The 9790-nt window shown below is 43.4% G+C and overlaps 1 protein-coding gene across 1 annotated transcript in view; it reads left to right on the plus strand.

The window, feature by feature from the left end:
* The first annotated feature begins 1250 nt into the window (after window positions 1-1250).
* The window catches only part of LOC103357153 (uncharacterized family 31 glucosidase KIAA1161-like), a 12778-nt gene continuing 4238 nt past the window's right edge, over window positions 1251-9790 (plus strand). The window contains exons 1-5 of the mRNA XM_008281576.1: window positions 1251-1349; window positions 5888-6388; window positions 7340-7871; window positions 8661-9465; window positions 9567-9685. Coding sequence (XP_008279798.1) covers window positions 6111-6388; window positions 7340-7871; window positions 8661-9465; window positions 9567-9685 — 1734 coding nt within the window. The 5' untranslated portion in view covers window positions 1251-1349; window positions 5888-6110. The remainder of the gene's footprint in view (window positions 1350-5887; window positions 6389-7339; window positions 7872-8660; window positions 9466-9566; window positions 9686-9790) is intronic.

Below are 9790 nucleotides of genomic sequence, written 5' to 3' on the forward strand. Positions count from 1 at the left end.
CACATTTCTAACATTTTGCATTAATTTAACTCTGGAGTGACAATAAAACGGTGCTAATTATTAGGTTAAAATCCAGAGATTTCTGGAAAGGTCTAAACCGTCAGTGTTTCAGGATATTAACAACAACCACACCTGCAATGATACCCTACTGTAGAGTTGGAAACCGCCTCACAAAACTCCAGCTACATGGAAAATACTGACACAGTAAAATTGGGGGCAGCTTCACACTCCTTCCTGATAGAAATCCAGCTTTTATTCATCTGCTGCTGGTGTAAACACTTTAGTTCGCAGCACTTTTCTGCTTAACTTCTGTTGTCGCTTCCGCTAACGTTACAACCGCTACTAGCATACTGCCACTAGCACTTGCTATAGCTAGCTTGCTAGTAGGCTAAGCTAATTCAGCCGTTGGCGCCCCCCACGGCTAAAGTTGCCACCAAAAAGCTGTAATAAAGGTAACTGTTAGCTAAATAACTCGAACATTTTCCCACTGTTGCTAATACTGGTGGCAGCACTACCCAGTTTAATAACAAATTTAACACAATTAACATGAATATCAACACTAACAGAAAAGACATGGATAACAGCTATGAACCAGGGCCACACACTTAGCTGACTACACTCTGTTCTTGTTTCTTGCAGCTCTCCTGTTCGTAGCTTGTTGCTGTCACCCAGTGGTAGAAAGTATGTCACAGTCAGAACATCATCATTATTGACCGTGGATGGCCTCACCTCTGGAGCTTGTTTAGGTCAGATGTGTTATCAGTGCTGCCTCTCTGCTGGTTAATATTTGCAGACTACTGCGGTGAGATTATGCTTCTGTTATCACGTGCAACGGCGATAAGACGGTTCACTCTCTCAAGGCAGAAAGGACAAATAGTTACTAGAAATATGCAGCTAAACCGCACGCATTCACAGTATTTTGGAAGTTAGTAAAGTGAAGTTATTAATAAAGTTTCTAAACGTTTTGAACACGACGGACGTGTATTCCCACATAAGCAGTTTCCACAGACAACGGTAGAAGATAAAATAAAATAAAAGTAACTAAATTACCAGGCGAACATTTTAAAACAATGTTAGTGATAGTTCAGATTAGTATAGCCACGTTATATCCGTTTTGTGTGTTAAACAATTTATGAACAAACATGCAATTCTCTGTTTGTGTCATGACACTACATTTCCCAGAAGGCCACCGCACGGCGTACTACATGAATGACAGCCAAATGGACGAATCGACGTCGAGCTCGTTTGCCGTTGGGCGGGACAATGGAACTTCGAGCCGCTCTGCGGCTGCGCAGAAGCCTACTGCGCTCACAGCTGTACACATTGACCCCAGAGAAACAGATGCAGAGGTAAGTAAATTGTCTTTTTATGGTTGCAACGCTGCAGAGGACAGCCTAAGTGTATTACCAAAAACACACAACTCATGTGTGTGTTATTGACACGGTCGTCCTGAACCTCGAAGAGCTACGCGATAACTGGCCCAGTGGGTTAGAGTCACGATAATGCCCGGTGACAGCGTCAACAGCACCGGCTCGACGAGTGTGTGTCGGGTATCGAGCAGACAGCAGAAATGTTTGGTTCGTTTATGTGTCAGCTTGACTCTGTTCTGTTCTTGACTCGTTAAATATTAACGAGATTTAGCTGTTGCTGTTCGCTGTGTTATTTTTAGCAAAGTCACTTGACTGTGTTTTGTATTATTTTAGGTACGAGCACAATGGAATTTGTAGCAGGTGTGTGTGTGTGTGTGTGTGTGTGTGTGCTCAGTAATGAAATGTGCATTCCCTGCAGTGCTTCTCCTGCTGTACTGTACTGAGCTGCGTGATTTTCTTGCTGTCGTGTCCAAACAGTTAACACTTTGCATACATCTGGTCCCTGCAAAGCAGAGGAGTCACCACTGGTCACAGCACGGAGGCCAAATGGACAATAAACTCCCCATAAAATAACCCTTTACAACAACAAAACAATGCAGTTACTATAAAAACGAATTATTTATGACAGCTCCAGCAGTGAGTGTCAAGATCTGTGACTGAAATCAAATATGATCACAGCACAGTGTGTCACGTAATTACTTGAAGCATTGATTTTATTTTTTGTTTAACAGTAAACTGAGTTAAAATTGATCCAGGATTAAAAATGACAGAGATCTGGACCAAAAAAATGCTGCTGTGTCTTCTTGTGCTCATGCCAGACAGGCTGAGAACTGGGACAAGAAAGCAGAGTTAAATTTGGCACATGATATAAAATATATAGTTAAAAATGATCAGATCAATGGTGCAGTTTTGTGTGTGGTTGTAGTAAACCTGCAGCAAGTAATCAATCGATTATCAATAGATAAGTCATAAAAAAGACAATACTTCAACCAATGAATTGAATTTATCCAAATAACTGCCAATAAATTTAGTGTTTAAGTCAAATATATGTGATTCCAACTTTTTAAATAAGAATATTTTGTGGTTTCTTTAAACCTCTATGACAGTAAACTTATTAAAACATTTGAGGATCTTTGGAAGACACTGAACCACATTTTTGATATTCAATTAATCAAGAAACTAATCGACAAATTAATCAACAATGACAGTAATAGTTAGTTGTGCTTCTGTATTGTATACACAGAGTAGTTAAGGTGTCTTATTCTAACAGAGAGTTGAGTAAACTGAGCAGCAGTCTTGTCTCCAAAATGCCAATTTAAGCTCAGGAACACAGTTTTTCCAGGTTATGCATTTGCAAGATTTCAATTCCCCCGTGCTGCATTGCCACGGACATTCATCGAAATAAAATGAGGACGTTGAGCTGGAGCGTAATGATACCTGTGGGGAGGTTAACCAGGGTTCTGCTGCGGATGACAGAACTGTGCTCTGTCTGAAAACTGTAGGTTTGCTGCCGTACAGCCACTGGAGGGCTGTTACTCTTAAATATTATTTACTCATGTGGTGCTCATACCTGGGAGATAAATGTAATTGAATCATGCTGACATGGTGTCTACACTCTCGCTGATCGCAGCCTGTTTTTATGGTTTCGCTGGTTCTGTTACCACCAGTGCCCGTGTGGCTACAGAGCCTGGTTACCTGCCATTTACCAGATTAGAGCTCCTGCTGTGCTGCTGAACGGCGCTGCAGGACACACTTAGCCACACATGTGGGCACGGTACAGTAATGTGTGACCGTTTTGGAGAGTCTAACACAACGGATGGCACATGGCAGCAGCAATTTAAGTAAATCTGATTCCCGATGTAAGTAAATTGGCATGTTTTGTGTATGTTTATGTCTTTGATCGCGGTGTAATGAGCTCCAAACCTCTTTCTTTATAACTGCAGTTTCTGGAGGATGTCAGTGGTGATAACTGGATTGTCAAATGTCCCGTGTTCACTGTCACACACCGATTATTTAACTATTATGTGGAGCTGCGATGAAATTGTGGATTAGTTGTTGGAAAAAAAATGTAATATTCTCTGATTCAAGCTCCCTAAATGTGAATATTTTTTTCTTTGCTCCTCTCAAATGTCTTTGGATTGTGGACAAAATAAGACACATGAGGACTTCATCTTGTGCTTTTGGAAACAATGATTTTTCCTTATTGTCTGACATATAAAAAACAAACAACTAATCGGTTAATCGGGAAGGTAGTTGACAGAAAATAATCATTAACTGTGGCCCAATCAGTAACTCTATAGCTGCACTGTGTATGCAGCAGGCCAGGAGCTGAGTTCACAAGCCAGCTTTCAGATTTAACCTCAAAATGTTATTTTTTGAGATGTTCACTGAGTTGGAGAGAGTTTTCTCAGAAACAAGCAGACTGCAACGTGACAGTTTGCATGCCGTTAAATCCCGAAGTATCAAAGGCCCATTGTTCTCCTTGATGGGGATGAACAGTAAACAGACTCTGAAATGACCAAACCTTTCAGTGAACTTTCAACAACAACAACAACAACAACAGAAGAACTCCCTTTATTGTTTCATCTGTTTCATCAAAAGAATGAATCATTTAAAGGAACTGTACCTGCTACTGCTACAGAACTTTTCTGTACAAACACACTTTCACCTATAAGTTATGTTGACTGTCTGACTGGCGTCCTCTGTTCTCTGATGAGACTTACAGGTAGTACATATCTGAAGTTGGATAAACAGCTTTTGTATATGTCATGTAGACGGAATAAGGGTTTTCTGGTAGATGATAAGGTCTCTTGTCAAATGTAAAACCTAAATATTGTGTGACTTGCTTGCATGATTTTGGTTAATTGATTCATAATTAAATGACCAATTAATTAGTTGTTTATATATGTATATTTTCTTCTGAATGACTGAGTAATATGTTAGAAAGGATTCTTATTATTATTTCCCAGTAATAACAATGAATTTATATTAATGTAATGTAACCCAATATGTAATAATAGTGAGGACTTTGCTAAAGTTTGAATAATTTACTGTTACTTTATTTTACCAGGTGATGTTAGTCCAGATAATGTTCAGCTCATTCACATCTGTTTCATGATGATATGTGGATTTTAGGGGAGAGTAAAACTTATATTACATTAATTCACAATAATTAAAGGATTTTTTTCCCCACTTTTCCTTCCTGAACACAGAATAGAGAGGCGTTTTATAACTAAAGACTGTTTTAGATACACCTGGAGGAATCCTAAAAGTATTAAACAGGGACAGCTTCGCCGCCATTTTTGCACAACTTCTCTGTTGCACACAATTCTTCTTCTTCTTGCACCTTTTATGTTACAGTCAAGTTAGAGCTGCAATTAAGTCAGTTAACCAGCCTCCTCATATTAGTAGGTGTTGTGTGTTCTCATAGTTTAATCGTCACCTGAGACCCTAACGAACCCCATTGTGACGGGCGGGCACTAACGACTCACATAACGAGGGGGAGGAGCAACAAACCCTCAACTGAAACCGAAACTCAGGTGTTAATGGCTCCTTAAGGATATCAGTATCTGGAACTCCCAGCTAGTCAGTCAGAGCGGATGAAGCCTCTTGGATGAAACGTCTTCAAGGAACTCAAGCAAGTCCAGTTGCTGCGATTAAACCACCGTGACCTGGATGACTGAGGATCTTCACACATAGGTGTTGTGTGATCATATTTTTGGAAGTTGTCATCCGGCCAACAAAGATCAGTCTCATTTATTTTTCACGAGTCCAGTTGAGGGCAATAAAAATCCATTTTCCTCCGACCCCAACCGATGGATTGAAAGACCAAATACAAGCGGCACCTCCACCAACACAAGCACAGCAACCAGTGTAACCGCTGAACACATCTGTTGAGATGCTGCCAAGAAAAGTCCCGATGGAGCCCATTGCCTGGTAGTGGTCTGTGCCTCAGGGAAAAGCAACACGGAAACGTGGTCCTGCATAAACCACGTTAGCTTCGAATGGAAACCCTCAACCACCCCAAAAAAGCAGGCAGAACTCCAGCTTTACTTCTGCTTCGTAAGAGTTGGTGCCAAAATAAATAATCCTCATTCATGAAATGTCATTATTTAGTTCTTTAGCTCTGAAGTAATGAATCACATTCTCTCACTCAACAGTTATTTCTAATGTGTCTCAATCATCTTATTAATTTGCTTTGCTTTGACTGTTTATCTGTTGTTAGTAGTTGTTTAGATGAGTAACTATTTTCCAGACAGCCTGAGACGGAGCCTCAAATAAACACACGATGACTACAGATCTAAGTTCTATGTAGAAATATCCACCACCGTGTCAATTAAATATTTGTTTGTTTCAGTTTGTTTATGTAATCTGTCGTCCTGATTGGCCCTTTAGGTTCATAAAGAAAAGGATGAGTACTGATGGTACATTCAGAGGCTTCTTTCTAATGTGGTTTCACACGATGAGTCATACTCCACCTGAATGTTGACCTCTGTTTCTGTCTGTTTCTCTCACAGGTTTGGACAAATCAACCCTTATTCAGAAATGGAGACATTTCTAAAGACTGGCAGGTAGACGGTCTGACTTTCGTTCGCCTCCACTGCTGCCAGCCTGCAGATACATTTCTTCCTCACCCACACTGACAGCAAGGCAACCACAGCTGTCCACTGCTGTCACTCCTCCTCCTCCTCCTCCTCCTCCACACCTGCTTGTCTCCACACCTCGCTGCAAGTGCTCAGCATGTATCAGATTGTCCCGGTGGCTCCTGGGGAGCAGCAGATGGCTGGAGGAGCCAGTGGTTCTCCGCTTAAGAAGAAACTGGCCCACGAAGGCCGGCCCCTGGTGATGGCGGGTATGCTGGGCTGTGTGTTGGTCCTGGCTGCTGTGGTCGCCTGGTGCTACTACTCAGTGTCTCTCCGGAAAGCCCACCTGCTGAAGACTGAGTTGTTAGACCTCAACAAGGACGGTTTTATCATCCGGAACCAGGCAGGGGCTGTTATCTTCACTATGACCTTCAGGTGGGTTCGCTGTGGGGATGTTTATCTGTGAATAAACTGTAGATTTTCGTCCTGATGGATCTTTTTGTCTTTGCACCACTAGTCCAAAACCCAAAAGTGTTAAGTTTACTGTACAGAACATTCAAGGCAAAGAATCAGATGGATAGAAGGAAAGAAACAAACATGTCAGAGCTATGTGAAGTTACACAAGACACAAAAGGCTGGAGAACATGTCAGTGTGGTCACCATGAGTCAGAAACAGCTGGACGACACCGAACAGCGACATGAAACATTTAAGAAACCTGGTCAGAGGGTCTTCAATGTTCTTGCTTAAAAAGTGGCTTTAAATTAACTCTCAACTGGCTCAAAGCTCTTCTCATAGTTAAAGAAGATGCAATATTAAAGTAATAAAAATGGTCCTGCTGATGCTGGCTGGCCGTTTCAAAGCAGTCAAAACACAGAGCGACCGCAAAAAAGAAGAACTTCTTCACCCTGTAATCTGAATCAGGATGCCGCCTAAAATAAACACTTCCCTTGTGAAACTAACAGCCCGTAAATCTTGGCTCTCAGTAACCCTTGTGACATAAATAACCTCTTTTGGCTTCGGCACAATCCTTTCTCTTTGTGTGTTGAGCTGCACTAAAAGGCTGCCTGTCTGCAACGTGTGGATGGATAATGGAAAACCAGATGAGACAGACACATGATTACACCCTTAGGGAGGACTGATTTAGTCACGTCCTTTATCATCAGGGCACATATCGACAGAAATAGCTGCATTTGAGGCCCTGCACTTGCAGGGAAGTAGAGTGATTGAACGGAGCACATGACATTTTGTTGTGATTGCATTCCTTCCTTGTTGTCGTATTCTAATCATCTCATTTTGGCGAGCTTGATATGTTTTCAGCAATACAGAAATGTGCTGGCTCTTCTAGTGTGTGTCATCAGTGTTTTCTCTTCCACGCACTCTGGTAGGTCTGGCACTCTGGATCTGGACTCCTGCTCAAAGGAAGGAAATATTCTGAGCTGTACCCAGTCGGATTCTGGCAAGCTCAACTTCTTCATCCAGACGGTTCGACCAAAGGACACGGTGATGTGTTACCGCGTTCGCTGGGAGGAGCTGCAGCACAAGCACTCAGTAGAGCATGCCATGACCCACAATGAGTCTCACTGGTATGGAGGGGCGGAGATGGCAACCCAGTACTGGCCTGTCAGGATCCAAGGCGAAGAGGAACCGCGGCCCTTCATCACCAGCGACGTCTACTCCAACAGAAACGCTTTTGGGGGAATCCTGGAGCGGTACTGGCTGTCATCGAATGCAACTGCCATCAAGATTAATGACTCGGTGCCTTTTCATTTGGGCTGGTCGGAGAAGAACAGCACTCTGAGGTTCCAGGCCCGGTACCAGGACTCCGCTTTCAAACCGCAAGAAGGACAGCAGGCTTTACCTGAACTCAGCTACCGAGTCTGTGTGGGGTCGGATGTTACCTCGATTCACAAATACATGGTGAGTGACTCTCGGTTGTGTTCGACTGGACCCAGAACATGTGCTTCATCCAAAAAAACTCAAGCGAGTGTATGTACGACCAGACTCTAAACCAGCTTCCTGCTCAAAGTAAAATACAGAATAACGACATTCACTTAAATCAAAACTGGCGTGAAAATGACAGGAAACACCACCCAAGCTGTGGCCTTAGCTGACACGGTGGTTGTTTGGGTTCCTGGTTGATTCTTAACGGCGATTGCAACAGAAAATGAACGATTAGCTATTCTGACAATCGACCGTAAATGATTTATCAGAACCACCAAATTGTCTCATTGTCTTCTCGTTCGTGGAGATTTGCTTGTTTGAGGTCAATAATTTGGGATTTTGGGGCTTAAAAGAAAAGATTTTTAAAGACAAACATTTTAGGAAATTTTGAGAACTGTAATATTAGATGAGTTGGTAGTGGAAGTACTGGTTAGTTGTAGCTCTAATGCACAGCTACATAACAACGTCTTCAGTCAGATTTGTTTAGATTTCACACTGAAGCCTTCATTTCCTGTGTAGATTAATGCTTAAAGAAATTGTTCAACCTTTTGGAAAATACACTTTGTTTAGTAACAAAATCCACCTAAAGCTCACTGATGTCTTGTTTGTGTAATCTATACAAATAAACAAATTGCAAAGCTCAGATAAATGTCTGCTGTAAGAAGTAAATAAGCCTGTATGCCAAAATGTCAAACTAGTCCTTTAAACTAAAGGCCGTAGAAGTAATTACATCTGTGGTCAATCTGTTCTGCTTGTTTTGCTCAGGTGCGTCGGTATTTCCCGAAGCCCATCAAAGTCCCGTCTCCTGAAGTGTTCAAGCAACCGGTGTGGTCCACGTGGGCTCTCCACAAGACAGCTGTGACTCAGGAGAAGCTGCTGCTCTACGCCTCCGACATCACCAAGCACGGCTTCACCTGCTCCCACCTGGAGCTGGACGACCGCTACACCGCCGACTACGGAGAGTTCGACTTTGACCCGCAGAAGTTTCCCAACGCCAGCGGCATGTTCGACAAACTCAGAGAGGACGGCTTTCAGGTGACGCTCTGGACGCATCCTTTTATCAACTATGACTCCATTAATTTCGGGGTGGCCGTGGAGAAGGGGCTGTTTGTCCGGGAGCCGAGCGGTGAGCTGCCTGCTCTGGTTCGCTGGTGGAACGGCATTGGAGGAATCTTGGACTTCACCAACCCAGAAGCCCGCGAGTGGTATTCGTCACATTTGCGCATGCTCAAAACCCGCTATGACGTGACCTCCTTCAAGTTCGACGCCGGCGAGACAAGCTACCTCCCACGTCAGTTCAGCACCCTGACCCCGCTGTCTGACCCCTCCACCTTCACCCGCCGCTACACGGAGATGGCCGTGCCGTTCAGTGAGCGCGCCGAGCTGAGGGTGGGCTACCAGAGCCAAAACATCTCCTGCTTCTTCAGGATCATCGACAGGGACTCGGTGTGGGGTTACGAGCTCGGCCTCAAGTCCATCATCCCGACCGTCCTGACTATCAGCATCCTGGGCTACCAGTTTGTCCTACCTGACATGATAGGAGGAAACGCATACCCCAACCGCACCACAGGTCTGCTACACCGAACATACACGTCCACAGAGAGTTTTAGAGTTATGCTGATCCTTGATATGGTTTTAGCCTGAAGGTCTGACATGTGTGTTGTGTTTTAGGTGGGTTGAATAATAAAAGCGGTCAGCCAGACAGAGAGCTGTACATCAGATGGTTGGAGCTGTCTGCGTTTCTGCCTGCCATGCAGTTCTCTATACCGCCGTGGGCCTATGACGATGAGGTAAGGCAAATAAAAGCATGGATGTGTCTTATAGTTGGAAAAAACGGAATGTCGCACTGTCCTTGTTGAAGTTCAGTAACTAGTGGGGCAGTGTTTAGTGTGGGT

This window comes from Stegastes partitus, unplaced genomic scaffold (genome assembly GCF_000690725.1).
Source record: "Stegastes partitus isolate 25-593 unplaced genomic scaffold, Stegastes_partitus-1.0.2 Scaffold237, whole genome shotgun sequence".
In the NCBI taxonomy this organism is placed as follows: Eukaryota; Metazoa; Chordata; class Actinopteri; family Pomacentridae; genus Stegastes; species Stegastes partitus.